Below are 24960 nucleotides of genomic sequence, written 5' to 3' on the forward strand. Positions count from 1 at the left end.
ATATCAGCTGAATTCAGTCTTTTTCGGCTTCGACCACCGACCTGGCAAGAAGTTACGCTCCTCGTGAGGGGAGGGTGGGGGCGACTTCTCATGAGAGAGACGAAATGCGGACAGTAAGAAAAGGAGAAAATGGAATACCTGTGGATTTATCATTTGAATTTTCTTTCCCCACATACGAGTTCTCTCACCCTGCATGCATCGCTAGTGAGTTATGAAAATCTGTAATTTCCTATTTGAACTCTTCCTCACCAAAAAGATTATCTCAAACTGACTACGCCGCTAGCAAATGGTGAAAACAAAAAGAGACAAAAAAGAAAAAGAACTTTGTTTCTCCGTCTCTCAGGCTGAAAATTTAATTTTCCCTCGTGGTATCATGTAAATTCTAATTACACTGTTAGACCCCTTTCCAAAGACTTTTACTCGGTTCACACGTCTAGGTATACCCAAAACCCCATAATTTTGAATATATTTTTTTTCTCTTCAAACTTTCTTTTTATCTTTAATAAACCTACCTTATATCATTTGGAAAAGTGTCCGTGTTCGTTCTTTCTCGCATTTTTGTTGTGTTCGTCCTTGTGTCTCCTACCTTTATTTTTACCCGTGTCACATGGGCAATAAATATTTGTTTCGCATAAATTCCTTTTTTTATCCCCCCCCCTTAGGTAATGTGTTAATATATATATATATATATATATATATATATATATATATATTATGATTAAATCTTGACAATGTAGGGAAATGTGTGCAGAACAGAAGACCTTGTTGGTTTGTTCACATTGAATGGATGAGAATGGTTCAGAACAGTTGAAGTAGCAGGGTCATTTAGCAGGAAATGGCCAAGGAAAAACTGAGGAAGTGATAAAGATTGAATTGAAAGAGGAATAAATAAACACCTTGTTAGAAATAGATTAGTTTGAAAGTCAATTTCTAAAAGCCGTCCAACACATGCTAGGATGTAAAACGAATATTAAGCTGAATATGATGAAAGAATGAATGAAAGATCTTGAATTAGATGTAGAACAGTTGAGATAGCAGGGTCAGTTCAAAGGGGCTAAGAAAAACATGCAATGAACTTAGACTTGAGAGAAAGAGGAATAGATAAAGACGTGGCAAGAAATAGATGGTAATGATGACGATGACTATGATGATGACAATGGTGGTGGTGGTTTAAGGAGCTTAAAGTAAATGAGATCTTTTTTAAACCCTTCTTTTTTGTTCATAAAACCCTTGTTTTGTTTCGTTATCGCTTTTCCTTTTCTTTTTCTTTCTATTTTTTGAATGGATGAGAGTTTTTGGGTTAGTGGATGTAGAAAAGTTGAGGTAGCAGGTTCAGTTGGCAGGAGAAGGCCAAGGAAAACCTGAGAGGAAGTAATAAAGATTGAATTGAGAGAATTGAGGAATAAACACCTTGTTAGAGATAGATTAGTTTGGAAGTCAATTTCTAAAAGTCATGCGACACATGCCACCATGTAAAATCGACATTAGATCAATGATAATGATGAAAAAAGATTTCTAACGTTACAATCAGACTTTTTAAAATTGGAGAAGTCGGATTTGAGCGTTTGCAGCAGCAAGTCTGCAGTGTTGTATTTAATTATAAATAAAACTATTCTACTGAGCTGAGCATATGCACAACTGCAGTTTACCCCCTCCTCATTCTCTATAAACTTCTCCCCCTGCACAATTTTAAGTTAGGAATTTATCGTTAAATTAGTAGAAAATGACTTTGTAAAGCTGTTTTTGTATTTAATCTTTTACTTTTTTTAATTATTTTTTTCTTTTCCTTTATTTTAAAATTTTTATTTCCTATTTGTCATTGTAGGCTCGATGGTTACAAATAGGTGTGTTCTGAAAAATTATCTACTAAGGTGACAATGCCTTTATTTTACTCTGTCATAGCCCGGGGCTCCACAGTCCTAGCCCGCTATGCAATGTGTGCTGGAAACTTTGCAGAAGTCACAGAGCAAATTCTAACTCGAATTCCCCCTGAAGATGGAAAACTTACTTATTCACACGGAAAGTAAGCCAAAACTTTTCATTTTTACCTTTGGTTTTTTTTTGTTTTGTTTTTTTAATTATGGTGGTTGTCCAGAATTTCTGCTATATTACCCCCCCCCCAAATGACAGAAAATCTTTATGATGTATGTATCTGTATCAGAACAAAAAGATCACATTCCAAAAATCACATAAATTGATCAAGTAGTTTTTTACAAAGAAATTTATCTTTGAGCAATTAATGGTAAATTAATGGTAAATTGCAAGAACTAGAAGACTGATCTCACAAGTTTGAATTATTGTGGAGTTATTTACTTTCGTGTTTTCAAGTTTCAAACAGTATCTTTTTGCTTACTCATAAAATTTGATTTTCTTAGTTAAAAAACTTGATCAAGCTATGTAAATGTTTTTTCTTTTTGGAATATGAGGTTTTCATTCTGTCATAGATATGTACATCATACAGATTTTTCTTTATTTTTACCTTTTTAATATGGGGAAAATTGTGGACAAGAACCAAATTTTTTTCTTTGATTTGCCATCTCCTAAAAAGGTTTTGTTTAAACGTGAGCTTATCTGTAAATGTCTTTTCTCATAAGTTGTCATTGCTGGCAAGTGTCTCATTGTGGGTAGATCTCAGTGAATGATTTTAATTTTTATTCATGAAATGTTTTGCATTTATACAGATGAGCACACAACTGAAAATCACAGTTCCAAATAAATTAACAGAAAAACTCTTTGATATACAAAAGACAGGCAAAAATTTGGAAAAAAATATCAAGTAGAATTTTAATTAAAAGTATGAATCAGTTTTATCATATTTTGCTGATCCAACAGTGATAAAAATGGAGATCACAAAAAGCAAAAGGAGATAAGTCAGTCCGACATTTAACCAATGGCAGATCAGCAAAATATCAAAACAGATTTTTATTTTTAATTAAAATTTCACTTAACAATTTTTCCTAATTTTTTTGGTAAAGATACTTATTTTTGCATGATACGTAAATACATCGAGGAGTTTTTACTTGGAATGTGAGTTTAACTTTTATCCTATATTGTATAAGCACCAGAAGTTTAGTTAAAAACATTTAATTTTATGTTCATCAAGGTTCAGTACTCTGTCCACTTCTGCAGTCGCTTTCGAATGAGTTTTGTGGATGAGTTTGTTATTGCAAATTACCTAGAGGACGCATCTTTAAGTTGCAGATGTAGAAGACTGGCATGGATAGCAAAGGACTTAACTAACATGAAAAAAGTTTAAAATCTTTTGTGTTGGTCTTGACCGCTTGTAAGAGGCAGACATTTTTTCCTAAGCTGTTTATTAAAAAGGCGTAGGTGTAAACTATTGAATGTTCCTAGTGGAAATTGGGACTTCAGTTGTCTTACTGGAAATCAGTAGTTAATTCGGATTATGTTTGCAGGCATGTCGCTTTGATGATTGAACTGGTGCCCATGTATATGTAGATGGTGCTCCATTTGATGTTGAGTATACCTACCTTCTGCTAGTTGGAAGACGTGTAGAATGCTGGTGGTGATGAAAATTGAATCTTCAGGTTCAGCAAAATTCTGCCAATCTTTACATCGAAGCACATTTCCTTCAAGATTCAGAGTTGTTTCGGTCTGTGTCCACGCATTGCAGTGAGATATGGGCCTGAAACACTTGTGATGTGCAATGGCTTCGTCATAATGATTGTTCCATGATCAGGTTGACATGCATCTGCAAACTGGAGGATCCGTTCAACCATCATACTTCATTGGAAACTTGGTATTAGGGGGATTATGGATGCTTGGCAGCTCACCAGGATTGGTCATGTACAGTATGCCACTTTTTTAATCAATTTCATAACATCTCTGGATATCGTAGACACTATGGAACCAGGTAGACTGAGGAAGACCTGGCTGGAGCATGTAAGAAAAGATATAACTGATATAATTTTATGTTAATAAGAAAAATGGGTGCAACTACACTGTAATAGCGAAATTCAAATTTTTTTTAATATTGAATTTCAGGGTAAACCAATGGTCTTTACTTAATTGTCATGTTACAGTAATGAATATATCCAAAAATTATGAAAAATGATATAGAAAAATTTTTTTTTTAGTGAAAATAAAATGTTTGGCTAAAAAAACAGTGGAGAGTTCCAAGGGGTGGGAGTGGGTAAATGTGTACCTATTGCCAATTTATAAATTGTTTTGCCTTTTTAGCATAACCGAGTTACTTCCCTTGTTATGTCATATGTTTCCAAAGAAATATGGTGAAGGTTTTTTACGATAAAGATCGAAAATTAGTGGTTTTTTTTTAAAAATAATGCGGTAATATTTAAGTACTTCTGACATGCCAATTAAGTAGATATCATTGCTTTTAGTTGAAATTTCAAATAAAGTCACCCAGCATTGCCCAGTCATTAAATATGCTTAAATATGATATATTCATTAATGCATATTTCGTATTTATTATTATATTATATTGAACCCAATATATAGTAATGATTTAAAAAGTTAAAAAAAATGACTTGTGTGGCACCATCGAAACCAAAACGTTTAGCTTACAATTTTACTTTTTCCTTTGACATTAATGCCTGAGCTATAAAGACATGTTTGCTGCAAGGCTAAAAATTAAAACATGAACCAATACGTTACGCATGCATACTCATAATACTGTCGTTCGACCGTCACCCGGTAAATTCCATTTTTTAAATTGCCACACTTTTGCACGGATTTTCTCTGGCTAAAACCCAAATATAAAGTTTACCCTATTAAGTGTAATGTTTGTAGACCCAAAACTGGCAGTGGAGTTTTGCAGGCAAAATTTTATAAACAAATATATATATATGCATGCATATATATATAGAAAGAAGTTTGCATTTACTATAACCTTTTTACACAAATATTACACAAGTATAAATCATGTAGAATATCTCCATGAATATAATTACACATAATAGTTAACTTATCATCCCATAAGAAAATAAAAAAAAACTAATAGGGAATTAATCAATTGTTCAAAGGAATATGCGAATTAGCTAGCTTTTTTGCAGATGAATGCAATTCCACGACCCATATATAACAAAGTTGCATTTTCTTTTTTAAATTAAAGGATTTTTAATATGAATATCAATACACCCCCCCCCCCAAAAAAAAAATTGACAAAAATAGATTGACAAAAAAAGTCAGTAAATACCTTTTCTTTTTTTTTTTTAATTGATTTTTTTTAATTTTCTAAATTTTGCTATTATAGTGTAATTGCACTGAAAAATGTCGGCACTTTGAAAACATTGTTTCATATTTAAATTATATTATAGAAATTAGAAAGCCAAATAATGATAATTTTATATATTAGATATAGATTTAATAAATATGTTTATATATTTAATAAAATATTTATTTCCTTTTTCAGTTATTTATTCCATTATGTATCGGAGGACCACATCGTATATCTGTGTATCACAGATGATGTAAGTAATATTTTTATCCTTTTCTCTTTTTTTGAGAAGTGTATTTATTCTTGTAAGCACATTCTTTTTTTTTTTTTTTTTTTTTTTTAACTATTACAAATCAATTTTGATTCTAAAATCCTTGTTTCTAAATTAGAATGTTTATCTTTTTAATTTCCTTACAGGAATTTGAAAGGGCCAAAGCTTTTATGTTTTTGAATGATATCAAGAAAAAGTGAGTAATTAATTTTTTTTTTTTACTTTCTAATGATTATATTTTTATTATCGTATTTCATAATAAATATAAAATATAAAGTTTTTTGGTATTATTGTAGATGAGGGCCATATGCCAGTTCATACAGAAAGAAAAATTAGATTCTATGGTTCTTGTCCAAAATTCCCCCTATATATTAAAAAAGAAAAATATGCACATTTTGAAAACTATTTAAAAAATACAAACGAAAGGGAGATAACTCAACTAAATCAAACTTGCAAGATTATAGGGTAATGTCTACGATTTCCCATTAATCACTTTAAAATGATTTTCTTTACAAAAATAAAACTACTTAATCAATTTATGTCATTTTGGGATATGGTATTTTCGTTTTATCATGGGTATGCATTTTTTAATATGGGGGGAATTTTGGACAAGAACCAAAAATCTTATTTTGATTATATCTAAAAACTTTTAATGTGGCCACTTAGATCTTTGCAAAACATTTTTGTAGTATCAAATTATGACTGTTCAATGTTTCTTAAATGATAGAACAAAAAATTCTTTTCATATTTCATTTGTTTTCAGCTTGGATTTTTTTTTTTTTTTTTTTTTTTTTTTTTTGTATGAAAGGCAATTTGAAATCCTATATCCAGCCCAGCAAATTGACAAATAGATCTTTAAGATAAAACCATCAAATTCAGCCCAGTCACAAAAAGGCTACATGTTAACATTTTTTTTTTTTTAAAAATTACATTTTCACCCCAAACAAGGCACATTGCCACTTTGGTGTAGAGGACTACTATCAGGGACAGAAGCTATTAGGGTACTATGTAGGGAGTTGGGTAGTAAGATGTTGGTTCACGTTACACTTGAACTTCTGCATGTCAGTACAGTTGAGGAAGCCGGGATGGAATTTCAAAGTGTAGCTGTTTTGGAGAAGAAACTACTGGAGTAGAAAGCTCTCCTACATCTAGGGATCTCCACTGTGTAGGGGTGGGATTTAGCTGCTTGTCGGGTTTGTCGAGGGTATTTACGTCATGGGGGCACAAGTACTTGCAGTTCGCCAGAGCATTCACCATTAAAATACTTGTAGAACAAGCAGAGGGCTACAACATTTCGTCGATGGGACAGAGGCTGAAGCTTAGATGACAGTTCAGGACCTATCAGGTTGGAGATTCTTTTGGACCTTTTCTAGGAGTGAGAGACTAGTGGCAGATGCACCAGCCCAAATATGACAACAATACTCCATACATGGGCGAATGGTTGTCTTATAGAGGTACAGGATACTTTCGGGCGTTAGTAGCTTTCCTGGCAATGCTCTCAATGTAATTGTTCCAACTCATGTTTTCTGTGAATGTTAGGCCGAGGATTTTAAAAGAAGTACTTTCAGATAATGAATCTTTGGCCATTGCTATTGGTGGGAGAGAAGGTTTCTTGTAATTATTGAAGGAAACGAGTTTAGTCTTGGCAGCATTAAATGTGACCATCCATTTATGTCCCCCATTCCACTACAGATTGGAGGTCATCCTCTAGTGTTTCTGTCATTTCTTTAGATATATGTTCATTTGTTTTCCTCTCATGGCTGTTATAGAGAGTGGTGTCATCAGCATATATACCCATCTCAGAGACAATTTTGTCGGGGAGGTCATTTATGAATATTAGGAATAATAAAGGTGCAAGGATAGACCCCTGAATCATATTGTTTAGATGTACGACCGTCGAGGACAACCTGGATTTTTCTCTTATCTAAGAAGGATTTAATTATGTTTAGTATTCATCTAGTGATATCGTATGATCTGATTTTCCTGAGAAGACCTTCATGCCATACCCTGTCAAAAGCTTTAGATATATCTAAAGCTACCACTCTACCCTCCCCTGCTTTGTCCAGTGAATGGTATATATGTTCAGAGATTACAGTTAGGATATCTGCTGTGGAACGGGCTTGCCTAAATCCATATTGTTGGTCGGTCAGAAGTTTAGGAGCTGTAAGGTGATGGACTAGAGCTTAGTTAATTATGGACTCCAATATTTTGGCAAAAAGTGGGAGGAGGCTAATGGGGCAATAATTTAATGGGTCAGTTCTTTTGCCAGAATTCTTGAAAACTAGTAACCGAGTTACTTCCCTTGTTATGTCATGTTTTCAAAGAAATATGGTGAAGGTTTTTTTCTGATAAAGATTGAAAATTTTTTTTTTTTTTTTTTTTTTTCAAATAATACAGTAACATTTAAGTACTTTGGACATGCTAATTAAGTAGATATCATTGCTTTTAGTTGAAATTGACAACAAAAGAAGTCGGCAGACACCATTGTTTTTTTTTTTTTTTTTTTTTTTTTTCTTAATTGATTTTTTTGGTTTTCCAAATTTTGCTATATTAGAGTATAGTTGCAGTGGAAAATGTTGGCACTTTGAAAACTTTGAATTTTCACCAGCAAGCCAAAAAGGGAATTATCTTTTGTTTACAATATAATTAAATTAATATTACTTATGACAACAAAATTTGCTGAATAAATCAACATTAGAAAGCCTATCAATCGGCCGATTAATCGGTTCACTGACCCATTATCAAAGGCTGATTACTCGAGAAACCGTCCATTTGCTTATTGGTGCATTCTTATCATACACATTGTTGAAAAACACTGACGTTAAAAAATGAATTGCCGATTGCTGGAAATAGTAACCTGATTTGAAGTAATATATATATATATATATATATATATATAAAAAATATTAATGATACAAGACTCTAATAGCTTCTTCCTTTAAACAGCTAGACTTTGGAATTCTCTTCCTTCTACCTGCTTTCCTGACTGTACTGATATGCAGAAGTTTAAATGTAAAGTAAACAACATATTGTCAATATTTCCGAGGCATGGTCCCAAATAGTAGCCCCTTATGTCCAAGTATGTCCAGTGTGGGCAAGTTCTTGATGAGCCGTTCCCCTTTAAATAATCAAACTTACACTTCTAACGATTTTTTTTATTTTTTATTTTTTTTTTTTATTACATTTTCACCCCAAACAAGGCAAATTGCCACTTTGGTGTAGGGGGCTACTATCAGGGGCAACAACTACTGGGGTACTATGTAGGGATTTGGGTAGCAAGGTGTCGGTTCACGTTACACTTGAACTTCTGCACGTCAGTACTGTTGGGGAAGCAGGGATCTGGAATGGAATTCCAGAGTCTTGCGGTTCTGGGGAAGAAACTATTGGAGTAAAAAGATCTTTTACATCTAGGGACCTCTACAGTGTGGGGGTGGGATCTAGTAGCCTGTCGGGTTTGTCGGGGGTGCTCGCGTCGTGGGGGCACAAGTGATTGCAGTTCATCAGAGCATTCACCACTAAAATACTTGTAGAACAGGCAGAGGGATGCAACATTTCGTCGATGGGACAGAGGCTGAAGCTTAGATGCCAGTCCAGGGCCTATCAGATTTGCGACTCTCTTTTGAACCTTGTCAAGGAGCGAGAGACTAGTAGCAGATGCACCAGCCCAGATGTGGCAGCAATACTCCATACATGGGCGAATGGTGGCCTTATAGAGGTACAGAATACTTTCGGGTGTTAGTAGTTTTCTAGCACGGTAGAGAGAGCCTACCTTTCTTGCAGCGGCCCTGGCAATGCCTTCAATGTAATTGTTCCAACTCATGTTTCCTGTGAACGTTAGGCCAAGGAGTTTGAAAGATGGACTCTCAGATAAAGAGTCGTTGGCCATTGCTATTGGTGGTAGAGAGGGTTTCTTGTAATTATTGAATGAAACTAGTTTAGTCTTGGCAGCATTGAACGCGACCAACCACTTTTGTCCCCATTCCACTACAGATTGGAGGTCTTCCTCTAGTGTTTCTGCCATTTCTTTAGAAATGTGTTCATTCGTCTTCCTGTCGTGTCTGCCATAGAGTGTAGTGTCATCAGCATATATACCCATCTCAGAGGCAATGTTGTCGGGGAGGTCATTTATGAATATCAGGAACAATAGAGGTCCAAGGATAGAACCCTGAGGCACTCCCGCATTTATATCATATTGTTTAGATGTGCGACCGTCGAGGACTACCTGGATTTTTCTCTTATCTAAGAAGGATTTAATTATGTTAAGTATTCTACCAGTGATACCGTATGATCTGATTTTACTGAGGAGACCCTCATGCCATACCCTGTCAAAAGCCTTAGATATATCTAGAGCTACCGCTCTGCCTTCCCCCGCTTTGTCCAGTGATTGGTATATACGTTCAAAGATCACGGTGAGGATGTCTGCTGTGGAACGGGCTTGTCTAAATCCATATTGTTTGTCAGTCAGTAGTTTAGCATCTGTAAGATGATGGACTAGAGCATGGTTAATTATGGTCTCAAATATTTTGGCAAAAAGTGGGAGGAGGCTAATGGGGCGATAATTTGATGGGTCTGTCCTTTCGCCAGAATTCTTGAATACTGGTACAACAGAAGCAGTTTTCCAACAGCCCGGAAAGCAAGCTTCATTAAGACATTTGTTGTAGAGTTTGGAGAGAACTGGAGCTACTTCGGCTGAGCACTTTTTTAATAGCACAGCTGGGATAAGATCGGGTCCACATGCTTTTGAGGTGTCAAGGTTTTTTATGATAGCATGCACCTGAGCAGGGGTGGTTTTCAGATCGTCTAGTGTGGCGTCTGTCCGCATAGGAAAGTCAGGTAGGGGGTGGTTGGAAGGGTCCAGTGTGGAGTTTGAGGCAAACCGACTGGCAAGCATGTTAGCCTTGTCGGTTGCTGAGGAGACAACCTCGTGATTGTTGGTTAGTGGGGGAATTGTTGATTGCCCATTATTTACTACACTGTTGTAGATTTTCCAGAAGTCTCGAGTTCCTAGTTTTTGTGCTTTGATGAGCTTTTTAGTGGTTTCCGTAAATTCTCTCTTAGCTGTCGCTATTTCTTTCTTAACGTTATTTCTAGCTTCTATATACTTCAGTCTGTTTGAACTGGACTTATGTCGGTTAAACCTACGGTATGCATGCTGCTTTTGAGTAATGGCAGTTGCACAAGTCGACGTAAACCATTGGGGAGAGTGGGGCTTACTATAAAATTTCCGCATGGGAACATGCGCTTCGATTGCAGTTTTGAACCAGTCAGTGGTCTCGTTTGCACACTGTTCAGCAGGGAGAGAGAAAATATTTTTCCATGGAGCATCTCTAATTAGTTCCCTGATGGCTTCCCAGTCAGCCTTATTATAATATCTCGTTGTTTTGAGCACTGGCTCTTCAGTTTTGGGTCTAGAGTTTAGGGCGATTTCAACCATTATCACTGCATGATCAGCGTTCCCGAGTGGGCTGTGGGCCTTCGCTATGCAGTCATCGGGAACTGTGGTCAAAAACAGATCTAGAAGTGATGCGTGTTGTTCTTCCTGGTCAGGGAAACGGGTTGGAAACGTAACAATTTGTGATAGGGAGTGAGATATAGCGAAGCTATGGGTTGTGCTGCCCGCTGCATCTGTGTGAGTAGAGAATCCAAGCCAGTTTTTGTGGTGGACATTAAAGTCACCAAACACATGTATTTGTGCGCTAGTGTCGAGGGACAGTGCCGTGTCTATGCTGTCAGATACTTTGTTTATTATGGAGCAGTCCTGAGTCGAGGGAGAGCGGTAGAGAAAATAATAGTAGCTAATACTGTGTTGCACGTTTAGTCTAAAGCACATAAAGGCTTGATCATCTGTTTCTAGGTTTGTTTCTCTAGTCAAGGGAAGGGTATTACGAATGTAAACTCCAAGTCCGTGCATATGTCTGTCAGAGTCCTTACGGCAGAGTGGGAGATATCCAGGCATGTTAAAGTGGTTAGAGGGAATGGAGGAGTGTAGGTTAGTCTCACTTAGTGCTAAGATATCCGGGGTATTTGTTAAGAGAAATGCTTCAACATCAGCTAAGTTAGTTCTAAGCCCACGGATATTTGTGAATGAGAGCCTCAAGGGAGGAGGCAAGTTGAATTTGTTTGTCCCTAATCCTGGTTTAAGCTTATTTTTAGATTGTACTGTCGTCATATTTTTTTTAAGAGTTTCGGTAAGGGGGAGCTAAACAAGAGGTTATGCGGAGCTTCAGACATGCATCACAAGTAGACCATCAGCTGACCTTTCTCCAATTAGGATTGTGGCCTCAGGAAAGCCCACCGGGGATGAGTGCAGGGTCCCTTTCCATGCGCGTCATGGCACTGCAAACAACCCGATATTATTCAACTGTTGATGGAGCAGCCGCTCTAAGCGCTACCAAAGAGTTAGGGCTCCTGTACTACCAGTCGGGAACAGCAGCCAGGAACTGTCAATCCGGTACCCTCAACCCTTTAGAAGAAGGTCAACCCAATCTAACCGCTCAGGCATATCTTATACTCAAGCACTCCCAAATGTTCAGTTTTAGGGGTGGGGCATGCTGGGAATGGGGAAGAACGGCGTTCATTGCCCTAGCCAGGAAACAAGATCTACCACTGGGTGTTTCTGTCGAATCACTGAGATAGTGTCTCTGCGCTTGACTAATAGGCAAAGAAGGAGTATGGAAGCCGGGCGATAGACAGAGCCTATCTACTCCTTAAGCAATTTATTAGATTACTATGATATTGTCCCATTGACTACTGTGCACTCTTTAACCCTTATCCTCGAGTGGCTTCTGGGGTTTGATAAATGGTGACTTCTATTTAAAAAAAAAAAAAAAAAAGAAGAAAACTATATTTACAAACTTTTTGCATAATGAACTGGCTCATTTGGAAATAAGTTACAAATGACAAGGAAGAATATATTATTAGTTATTTTTTATTAAACCAAACAAAACCAATTTGCCTTCTCCCTTGAGACTCCCATTCACAAATATATGGGGCTTAGAAATAAGCTAAATGATATAGAATATTTTCTCCTCGTAAACTCCCCAGATACCCTAGCATAATCTACACTCCTTAATGCTCTCTTAACATAACTGGATACCTCCCTCTGTCCTAATGGTTCAAATACATGGACTTGGAGTCTGTATTCTCTTCCCCTTAACACCCTCTAGAATCAGATGATCAGGCTTTCACAAGCTTTATACTAACCTTGTAACAGGTTGGTATACTTATATTTTCTTTATGGAATCAGGACTTAATCAACCATGTCTCCAATATTTTAACCCATTTGATTTAAATGACCATTTCAATTATTATTTATTAAAAGTTATTTCTTTTCTTAGATTCCAAGTACAATATGGCCAAAGAGCTCGTACGGCATTGCCTTATGCCATGAATAGTGAATTTTCTAGAGCTTTGAGTCTTCAAATGGTAAGTATTAAAATAAAAAAACATTTCTTATTTTAAAGCATTTTTTTTATATCTGTCTTTTAATATTATGATGCAGGCTCTTCATATTTTTATAAATTATAAACAAATATTTTTTTTTTTTTTTTTCTTCATATTATAAATGAACACATTCTGCTATCCTCTTCCTTATTTAATGTGAGATTTGGTTATAGTCTGCTAAGGTACTTCATAACTTCTGGCGTAGCACTACCGGGAGCAGTGCCAAGTTTCTTCACTATTTTTCTCTCATGCCTATATCTCTCCTGTGCATGTACTCGTTTTTTTTTGTTTTGTTTTTTATTAGGTTTCCTGATCTTTTATTTTTTTTTGTTTTTATACTTTCATAACCATATTTATTATATGAATTAAAAAAAAAAAATTATTTTTTAAAATTAGAAAAACTTTCATTTTTATAATTTCGTAAAAATATTTCTTTATAAAATTTAAAATAATTAACAAAATAAGTTTTTATTTTATGTTATTAAAAGTGCAAATATAGACTAATAGTGTTATTTTTTATCTGTATAATTTTATTTTTTTTTTTAATAATTTTCAATAATGTCCTTTTCTTCTATTTTATTTCAATAAATCACTTCAAAATAGAAATACTGAAGAACAACAAAAGTGAAGGAACTGATTTGCCTTGTCACTGCTTCCGGTAGCGTTACGTCAGAAATTAGGAAGTACATTAGCTGATTATAACCGATAATTACATGTAATCGCTGAAAAACTTTATGGAAATTATATTATGATTTAGCATAGTAGATCAGTTTTGCATATAAATTTAACATAAAATTCCCTGGCCATTTTAGTATTTTAGGATAGTTAACCTTATGTGTAGGTATAAGATCTAGAAGTATTTAGTTTCAGAACAGTTTCAGATGGTTCATTGTTCTAAACAAGTTTTGAGAGGTGACTTGTTTGCAGTAGACAGTTCCACAGAGCAAAATATTCTTACCGTGTCGAGACGGAAAAAATATGTGAAATTACTACAGAAAAGGTTTAATATTTATGGAGCAATTCTGGTTTCTGATTGGTTGGTAGCAGAACGTGAATTAATTCGATTCGTCAGTTCCTAGCAGCATCGTTTATAAATAGAATCGTCCAACTGCGTGGGATCATACCCAATTCTATGTCCAAAATATTGCAACATATGTTTTCTTAGGAGGCTTGCCACTTGAAGTTAGGGTCAGTAATAGGATTATGCAAGTTTTTTTTCATTTTGGAGAGGGAGAGATTATTCAGATATAGGATTAGCATTTGGATAATTATGATTTTTTTTTTTTTTTTTTTTTTGCTAACTTTTCAGTATGAAAAATTTTTATTAAAAAATACTATCCAAAAAGACTAGAATGGGGATCATTTCACATGAAATGTATATACAAAACTTATTCCTCTCTTTTTGTAGTTTTTCTTTTCTTTTTTACCACATTTTTAGTGTTTACAAATAACCACATAAACAAAATTAAATCTTGTTTCTTTAAATTGGTGACCAAAAAGTAGTTTCTAATCATTACAGTAAATGTTTAAACATTAAGTAAACCTAAATAAAACATTATTTCGTGAGAGAACTGCTATTTTAGAAAAGAATCACAGATGAATCAACTTTTGAATTGTCAATTTATTTGCAAAAAGAATACTCTAGCACAAAGGAATATTAAATGCTAGAGATTTTATTAATTTTTATCTGTTGCGGACTATTATCTTCATCTTTTTTTAGTTGTTGTTTCACTATTCCTCTGGTCTTCATCAGGTAGTAACTGTGACGGGATAAGAACTCTGAATCTCCTAACTGCATTCTCAGCAATTACTGCCATCCATAGTTGTCGTCTCACAACATTTTTGGCCAAGTAAGCCTCTGGCCAGCTTGAGAATAATAATCCGCAATAAATAAAATTAATAAATAATACTCATCTCAATAACAAATTCCAGCTAAGTTTTTGCCGTAAAAAATTGATTTAGAATGAGTGCTATATGCCAAATTGATGGTTAAATATGGTTAAATTTGTGCTTATTTTTTTGCATTAAATACTAACCCTTATTAATCCCTGACTATGCATTGAATGGACACCATAATACTTAGTTTGCTGTACAAAGATCCATACAAAATTTCAGCCAGATCAGCCAAGTAGTTTTTCAAGAAAAAGTGAAACAGCTAGACAAATATTTCCTGTTTACAGAATAGCCCTAACTAAATATGTAACAACATTATTGATATTAATATTCTCAATTTTTAAAACTGCCACTTCTTACTGATCCCATCACTATTACCATCTATACTGTCAACGAAACAGTCGCTGAAATGGAAACAACACGTTTTCAGATAGAAATGAAAAAATACAAAATAATAAAACCACATACAATCGTAATAAAAACATAACATAAAAAGTTTTGGTTTACTTATAAGTTAGGTTATGAAATATATTAGAAAATGTTCAATACCCATCATGTTGAAAATTTTTTTTTTTTTTTTTTATCTCTCCTAATTAGTTTCCAAATTTCATAATGAAATTCCTCATAGGAGTGGTAGCAGCCTTTAAAAAAGCACCCCTGTTTATCACAAAAATTGTAAAAATAATCTGTTGACGATGATTAACATTTTTATTACCTTATCTACTTAACTGTTAAAATCTAATATATAACTTATTTACTTTGGAAATATATAACTTATTTACTTTGGAAATATATAACTTATTTACTTTGGAAATATATAACTTATTTACTTTGGAAATATATAACTTATTTACTTTGGAAATATATAACTTATTTACTTTGGAAATATATAACTTATTTACTTTGGAAATATATAACTTATTTACTTTGGAAATATATAACTTATTTGTCATTACAAACAGAATGGTAGTATTTTGAGGACTTCAAGTGGTTTTGTTTTTAAAATATGACTTTTGAAATCTGCGCTCGTCTAAAATGATTTTATGGTTGATGGTTAGGGTTATAGCCAGTAAAGATTCAATCAGCTATAAAAAGAAAACAAGATTTGATTTCAGATCAAAAGGTTAGTAAAATGTGACTCTGAACTGACACATTTTATTTTTCCACAAAAATATTTTTTAAAAATGAAGCGGAAAAAAAAACATGTATTCCATCATGCTCATACCACATGGATAGTCGTAAAACTATATTTCATGTAAAACTGTTCAGGTGATTTTGTTTCTCTCAGCTATTATTCCTAAATCTTCCCAGAACTTATACCATATCGTACATATTGAACTTTTACCATATCATACATATTGAAGTTATACCATATCGAACATATTGAACTTATACCATATCGAACATATTGAACTTATACTATATCGAACATATTGAACTTATACTATATCGTACATATTGAAGTTATACCATAGCGTACATATTGAATTTATACCATAGCGTACATATTGAATTTATACCATAGCGTACGTATTGAAGTAATACCATAGCGTACGTATTGAAGTTATACCATAGCGTACGTATTGAAGTTATACCATAGCGTACGTATTGAAGTTATACCATAGCATATGTATTGAAGTTATACCATAGCGTACGTATTGAAGTTATACCATAGCGTACGTATTGAAGTTATACCATAGCGTACGTATTGAAGTTATACCATAGCGTACGTATTGAAGTTATACCAGAGCGTACGTATTGAAGTTATACCATAGCGTGCGTATTGAAGTTATACCATAGCGTGCGTATTGAAGTTATACCATAGCGTACGTATTGAAGTTATACCATAGCGTACGTATTGAAGTTATACCATAGCGTACGTATTGAAGTTATACTATAGCGTACGTATTGAAGTTATACCAGAGCGTACGTATTGAAGTTATACCATAGCGTACGTATTGAAGTTATACCATAGCGTACGTATTGAAGTTATACCATAGCGTACGTATTGAAGTTATACCATAGCGTACGTATTGAAGTTATACCATAGCGTACGTATTGAAGTTATACCATAGCGTACGTATTGAAGTTATACCATAGCGTACGTATTGAAGTTATACCATAGCGTACGTATTAAAGTTATACCATAGCGTACGTATTAAAGTTATGTTTTAGTTTTTCTTTTTGCTTAACGTAAATAAAAACAGTAATCAACCCTTTAGTTTGATTACTGTGATATGTACGAGTGTCATTCCAAAAGTAACGCCTCCTATATTTTTTTTACTCCAAAATGTTGGAGAGCTACGAAGAAGAATGATACCATTGAAACTAGTTTCTTTTCGTGCCTAGAATATATTTTTCTACATGGTCACCATCATTTTTAATGCACTTTTGCCAGGAATTCAATGACACATTTCTGCATCTGATGCACATCCATGACCGGGGGGGGGGCTTTTTTAAAGTCTCATACTGTCAGTATCTGCAACACAGATGGAACTTTCAGGTAATGAATGGATATCATATCTGTACAATTTGCAATCTCTTCTGATCCATTCAGGCGGAATAAAAAAAAAAAGAGAAGACATTACTTTTGGAATGCAGCTTGTATATGTTGCATTTCTGAATTTCTGATTGATTTTAAGAAAAAACCTGATTTTTTGTTTTATTTTCCATTTTCTTTTTTTTTTTTGTCATAACTAGGGCTATGACAAGAGAATATTCTTTTCATTATTTTGACTCTCGAGTATATATCAGTTAATCCTATGTTTTAGATAGTGATGTGCTTCTCTGTTGATTAGCTGTGTCGGATATATACTTGAGTCAAAACAATAAAAAGAATATTCTCTTGTCACAGCCCTAGTCATAACATACGTTTAGGTATTGATGCAACATACATATAGTTTTGTTCAGGCATTATTTCATGATATTTTGTTTTGTAGAGATATTATTCAGATGTGAAAAATACTGATCAGCTTTCTAAAGTTGAAGGTCAAGTAGATGAACTAATGGAAATTCTTGTTAGAGATATTGGTAAGTCTATTAATATTTTTTTTTCTACATATGCCTAAATAAGACTTGGAAAAACAAACTATCTCATATTTTGCAAGTAAATAAGTTCCTAGCTTAATAGACTCTTTTCCACCCTCTATCCTTTTGAAATTTGGTGAATCGGATTATTTAAGGGGAACGGCTCATAAGGAATTTGTTTACATTGGACTTGAAGATGCCCATATTGTAGTCAGCTGGAAAGCAGGTAAACGGAAGTGAGTTCCACAGACATGCAGTTCTAAGAAAGAAGCTTTGTTCATGGAATCTACATTTAGGTTTAGGCACAGATAAAGAGTAGGGGAAATTATTGATAGTGATTTCAGTCAAATGAGCATTTCTGATGAATTTTTGGCGAGAGGGGACCATAGCAATGTATAATCATATATTCATATATTCGATCTATATGGAGAATTGAGTAAAATAACAGCATTGCTCAAAGCCAGAAGGCGGTTAAGATTTATTGATTACTGGGGGAGGGGGTGTAAAATACAGTTAAATATATTTTAATTCATGCAGATTTCATAGTTATTATTACAGAACCAATTCTCTATTGAATATTATATTGTACCTAATATATAGTTGTGATTTCAAAAGTTTAAAAAAAAAATGACTTTGGTGCCATAAACTAGAATCGAAACCAAAACATTTAGCACTCCAGCTGAATTCCCTACTGGTGAGAAGTGTAAATATAAGAATAAAACTTAAGTAAATTAAATTAATCAAAATAAATTTCAGTAAATTTAGTTTTAAACTCCCTCAAGGCACACTTTGTGTTCCCAGAAAATTAATGAGGACCAACGTCTATTTCCCCTCCATTATTGTTTTTTAATTTCTATTTCCAAGAAAAAAAATAAAGTAAAATGCGTTTCCTTGTTCGAAGTGAATACAACCCCCACAATATCATTGTGTTCGCTTTAATCTTTTAACCTGTATTTGTAAACTACACAAGTTTCTTTTGATTTTGATTATCTTTCATAAAATATTTTTAAAGAATTGCATCATTTTTATATATATATATATATATATATATATATATATATAATGTGTGTTAGGAAATATATAAAGAATACATTTATATATATAATATATATAATTTATATATATAATATATAATTCCCCCCACTCTTTATCTGTGCCTAAACCTAAACATAGATTCCATGATCAAAGCTTGTTTCTTAGAACTGCACACCTGTGGAATTGTCTTCCGTTTTCCTGCTTTCCAGCTGTCTATAAAATGGTTGTCTTCAAGTCCAACGTGAACAAGTTTCTGATGAGCCGTTCCACTTAAGTTAACAAATTTACCGAACTTCCATTACTATCGATTACTATATTGTCCTTTTGACTACTGTACACTTTAACCCTTATCCTTGAGTGGCCTATCGGCTTTGATAAGTGGTGACGCCTATGTAAAAAAAAAAATTATATATATATATATATATCAAATAAGAATTAAAAGAATTATTAAAAATTGAACATGCGATTATTTATTTTATATATGTTTATTGGAAGAGTTTTAAGCCCATGTACATTTCAAAGTAACAAATTTCTTGTCGAAGGAAAACTTCTAAAAGACTATTGTAAAAACATATACCGCATAATCATGTTGATACACTGATTTTTGTTAGATTATCAAAGTTAAATAACGTTTAACCTGATCAGGATCAGATGGGTAACCATTTGGGAATACCAGGCACTGTATGTTGGATGTTGACGCCTCCCTGCAAGAATTGCAAAAACTTCTTGTAGTTGGGATATACATGTGATTGGAGATAGTTTGTGAATTTCACACTCCCATGAAACTTTTTCCTTTGTAGGTTCAAACCTGCCTGTGGTTAGTATCACTTTGGACAAATAGTAAAAAGAAGTTTAACATTACTATTTGGAAAAAGTTGAAAAAAATATTCTTTTCTCATTGGGACATCAGTGTTTTTTTTTTGTGTACATGTGTGATGAAGTATTGATATTCCATATATGCATATGTACATAATATATATATGTGTGTGCATGCGAGAGAATATCATTTTTTTAGCAAATTAATTTTCTTACGAAATATATTTTTCAGATCAAATTGCTGGCAGAGGAGAAAGGTTAGAACTTTTAGTTGATAAAGCTCAGGACCTTAGTGTAAATGTAAGTAAAATTAATTTCTATTTATTTCTCATTTCAATCTCAGTAAGTATACTAAGTATGAGTTAATCAACATTTGCTTCCTAAAGGCTTCTTTATCCTCTATGCTATAACAACACAAAATACATGCTGAAATATACTTTAGTTCTGAGATTGATTTGTTATCATTGTAATTAACTGAACAACTCTTCAATCTCTCTTAGCTATTTATAGATATTTTTTATTTCTTACTTTCTTCACTCCATGTTGATTTAACTATTCTGCTATATTTCTTACTGTCTCTGTAGTAGTAGTAGTAGTCCTCCTTCAGTCAGGGTTGCAATAATTACCAAAACTCTAAATAGAATTGATGATATTTCTAACAATAAAAAAATCCTTTTTTTGTTGGATACTCAATCTATAAATATAAAAGTGAAAATGTTTGTATGTGTGTTCGCTTTTTCTGTGTGTCTACAAAAGGCTTCTTTTAGAGAAGCGGTCGGTCGGTCGGTTCACAACTTTTTAAAACTTTTTATATCAGATATAAATCGTAATATCTCCGAGTTAACAACGAAACTCGCCTGTCTATTTAATTTGCTCGACTTTGGAAAGATAAATATTCAACACAAAAACAATACCTTATCTAACTATACAAACACAGACACTGAACACCAGATACATACATAAAACTCATAACTATTAATGTATATAAAAAGACTCTGGCATTAAATGACCACATAGGTTGATATGCCATAAAATCAATCAATCAGACAGGCAGACAGGGTTGAACATAAGTAGCATCCCAGTTTTCTGTTTGGTTGGAGCATCGATGTCTGGTAGTAGAGTCTGATGCAAGATACAGTTTCTGTAGTAGAGGTTGTATCTTATGTACTGTCCATGGTTCAATACAACCATTACTTTTCTTTCTGCATGCGCACGTCTCTCTGCATTGACTTGTGTAAGTGTTGTATCCCTGAGGTGTTTAGAGTTCTTCATTTGGAGACTCTGTATCGATGTCCCTAGCCTCTATATCATGCTTTGCAACATCATAGTATTGCAGTTGTGGCTGTCTGGTAGGTATCCTCCAATGGTCAACTCTTCATAGAAGAGATTTTTGGAGCTGCAGTCATCTGGTATGTGGTGGATGAGGCCCAGCTGATGTAGTAGCAGTGCAAACATGCGGAGAAGATCTGCTTGATACAGAGTACCCTGTCTTACGTTATCCTCAAGATAGGTACTTCTCTTGTAGAAATTCTTTAACCGCCTTTTGTGTGGATATTTTGTATGTATTGTCGAAATTCTTTAATTGCCTTTTGAGTGGATATTTCATGAATGAAAGAAAGAAGGGGTAGATTAAAAGAAAGGATAGAGAAAAGAGGTTAAAGGGGATGGAAAAGGAAGGCGGACTTTAAACTTGGGAGGTATACTTCCTATCAGCTTACTTTGCTTTTTATCACTTTGCATCGAGATTTTTATTTATGCTGGCAGTGTGCATTTTGGAATTTCTTTCATTTATCCTTTCTTTTTCTTTATTACCTTTTTCATTCCATTCCTTTCAAATAACAGAAAGACTTTATATAAAAGAATGACTATTCAAAATTTACTTTTATTGTAAGTATCCAGCCTAATACTGCTGCTTTTCTAATGGAATTATAGCAGAAATATGTTTTCACATTTGTAGCCAATAATGTTTGTATAAATAAATGTGTGTATATAAATAATTCTTATACCTACAAACACTAGTGTTTCAAGCTTTCGCCATTAGTTAGTGCAGGAAGTGATAATTACTGCTGGTCGAGAGGTTTGAAGGCAGTTACAAAGTTACCTTTGACTCAATTGGCTAGTACATTACCTCTGAGCCAGCATCAATTAGCACAAGAATTAAGGGAAATTAAACTCCTATAAATGCTAAATGCGGCTATAGCAGTAAAGCAGTCAGTTTTTTTTAACAACTGGAAGCCATAAATGTGGTATATTGCTAGTTGATTGCCTTTTTGTTTATTTCCTAGACATAGCTGAACTTTAATAATTTTAGAGAGAGCTTATAATTATAAACATTAATAATTATTTTTTTATATTTTTTTTGTCCTGTCATACAAAATTTAGCGAGCACCCCCCCCCCAAAATAAAACTACTGAATGAACCTATTTCAAGTGTTTAAGGGAATGAAGAAAGCAAATAGCAAGTTTGTAGTTTGTAAACCCCACTGTCTAAAAAGAATTTGAAGAAAAAATATCCTTTGATTCATTCACGTAATGAAACATTTTTTGGGTTTTTTTTTCTTCCTTTGTTTTTTAATTTTTTTATCTTTCCAGTTTGAGACATTTTCTTTTTTCAACTTTCCAGTTTAAGGCGCTTTCTTTTTTTCTTCTTTCTAGTTCTTGTCCAGAAGTCCCTCTGTATTAAGAAACAAATATAAGGAAAAATTTGTATGATGTATATATATATGACAAAACGAATATATATTCCCAAAACGTGTAAATTGATCAACTAGTTTTTTTTTGTTTTTTTATTTCAATAAGAAAATAAAATTTTATAAGTAAGCAAAAAGGGACACATCTTCATCTAGAAAAAACAAGAGCAAATAACTCCACAATAATTCAAACTTGCAAGATCGGCCTTGTAATGTTTGATTTCCCATTAATCATGTAAAATCATTTAAAAATAAAACAACTTCATCAGTTTGACTTTTGGAATATGATTTTGCTCTGTCACGAGTATGTAAATCATAAAGATTTTTTGGTACTTGTACAGTTTAATCAAGACATAAAAAAATTAAAATATCGAAAAAAAAAAGGTTATATTGTACATATCCGTTTTGGACTGAAGATCTTCGAAAAAAAATTTCACTTAATTTGATTGAGTGGTTTTTATGTTTTTTTTTTTAACAACGGAAAAACATGTTTTTATTACAGCACGTTGAAGGCAGACATCTTGGATTTAAAAAAATTTTTGTTTGGATTTTAGGAACGCCACAGGGAGATAACTGCATGTAAAGCGCCGGCACTCTCTCCCCATCTTTAATAGTAGCTTTTCTTCCTAAAAATCAAACCTTTTGCTCGGTATCATAACAAATAGTTTTTCGCTGTAAAACAAAAACTACTTGATGAAATTAAGTGAAATTTTTTTTTTCCGGAGAACTTCATTCCATAACGGATACGTAAAATTTAAACTTTTTTTTCGATATTTTCGTTTTTTAATGTCTTGATTAAACTGTACAAGTACCAATTTTTCTGTATTTTTGTACAGGAGGAATTTTGAACAACAAAGACCTTTTTAGTGATTTGATTGACTGATATGTTATTTAATAGAAATATTAGTGGAAACACTAGCAGAGCATTTTTTTTTCTTTTTTGATGAAAAATTTACACTCTTATATATTTACTACCCAGTGTAATTTCCAAAATTTTTTTTCTTTTGAAGGCTGTCTCATTTAAGAAGTCTAGTGTAAATCTTGCACGGTCGCTCTGGTGGAAGAATTTAAAAATTTGTGTCATCATTGTTGTGGTGGTCGTGGTAAGTTTTCATTTTTTTGTTCTTCGTACGGAATTGACGTTTATAGGATTAAAAAATCATTAAAATGTCTTGGCATTTAATGTATGTTAATTTTGTATGATTTTTGGTTATTATTAACGGCAAATTATGCAGATTGATGTAGAAATCATCATGGTATTTCCTCGGAGCATGCACTCAACATTTTGCTTTCATTAAAGCTGAGTCATCAAGTGTGAATGAAATGTTTAATGCATTTTCTGCATTGTTTTTCTTGGTTACATTTTATAATACAGAAACACAAGGTTTTTCAACAGGTGCCATACATCCTGTTTAGAAGCACAATATTTCTATGGGCTACAAAAAAAAACAAAAAAAAAAACATAGAGACTGGGGGAGTGGGGATTGGATTAGCACAACCAAATCAGAACATTGAGAATAACCCACATTACACAAAATAACTAGCAAAAAGGCTTAATATGTTACAATCCATGAATTTTGATTAAATATTTACTAACATACAAGGAGCATCTCAAAAGTAATGCCTCCTAGTTTTTAATTCCGTCCAAATGGATTAGAGGGGACTGCAAATTGCATTGTCATAACTGGGCATTTCATTTGTACTGAAAATTGAACTTTCAACATCCAGAAAAGTGTAACTTGTAGCTGAATTTTACTAAATAGTTTATCCACTATGCCACAAGACTTTGTGCAAGGACTCATGACGTAGTGGATAAAGTACTTGATAAAATTCAGATGTAAAGTAACACTCTTCTGGAAGAAGAACATTCGATTCTTAGTGTGGGTGACACTTAAAACATGGACAGAATTTTGTAAGTGAAAAATTGAGAAAGAAAATTTTGTAACAAAATATTTTTGTATCTATAATTTTATTTACATGATATGAATCAAAATTTTATTTATAAAACTTTTTTTCTTTTTTTTTTTTAATTCCAGTTGATCCTTTATGGTGTTGTTTCTGCAGCATGTGGGGGTGTCAGCTGGCCTTCATGTACCGGTTAACTACACACAACTGTATGAAAGAATAAAAGGAAGAAATTTTTCTATCTGAAAAATTGGGACAGCATATTTCACAACACAGAATGTATAATATGGGGGGAAAAAAACAAAACAAAAAGGAAAAATAACAAAAAACAATAGATATGAATCAAGCATTCAACGTTTTGCTTTCATTAAAGTGGAGTTATCATCAAACATGAATGAAATGTTCAGTGCATTTTATACATTGTTTTTCTTGGTTACATTTTATAATATAGAAACACAATAAATAATACATAAATTTTATACTTATTTCCATTCTCTCAGGGTCACTGCACCCAGTGTAATGTTGGGAGGGATGAGTTGTAACTTTACTCAGCTGTGAGATGGAATGGTATATGCATTTATATATTTATATATATATATATATATATATATATATATATATATATATATATATATATATATATATACATATATATATACATACACGTTTTATTTTTTATTACCA

The 24960-nt window shown here is 33.3% G+C and overlaps 1 protein-coding gene across 1 annotated transcript in view; it reads left to right on the top strand.

Annotated features, from left to right (window-relative positions):
- The window catches only part of LOC145268241 (vesicle-associated membrane protein 7-like), a 61448-nt gene extending 36693 nt beyond the window's left edge, over positions 1-24755 (top strand). The window contains exons 2-9 of the mRNA XM_080123567.1: positions 1826-2023; positions 5393-5450; positions 5615-5664; positions 12806-12893; positions 17744-17834; positions 19915-19982; positions 23382-23474; positions 24408-24755. Of these exons, the coding sequence (XP_079979693.1) occupies positions 1878-2023; positions 5393-5450; positions 5615-5664; positions 12806-12893; positions 17744-17834; positions 19915-19982; positions 23382-23474; positions 24408-24473 (660 nt within the window). The 5' untranslated portion in view covers positions 1826-1877 and the 3' untranslated portion in view covers positions 24474-24755. The remainder of the gene's footprint in view (positions 1-1825; positions 2024-5392; positions 5451-5614; positions 5665-12805; positions 12894-17743; positions 17835-19914; positions 19983-23381; positions 23475-24407) is intronic.
- The last annotated feature ends 205 nt before the right edge of the window (positions 24756-24960 follow it).

Source organism: Euprymna scolopes, chromosome 43 (genome assembly GCF_053919585.1).
Source record: "Euprymna scolopes isolate OS-2025 chromosome 43, ASM5391958v1, whole genome shotgun sequence".
Taxonomy (NCBI): Eukaryota; Metazoa; Mollusca; class Cephalopoda; order Sepiida; family Sepiolidae; genus Euprymna; species Euprymna scolopes.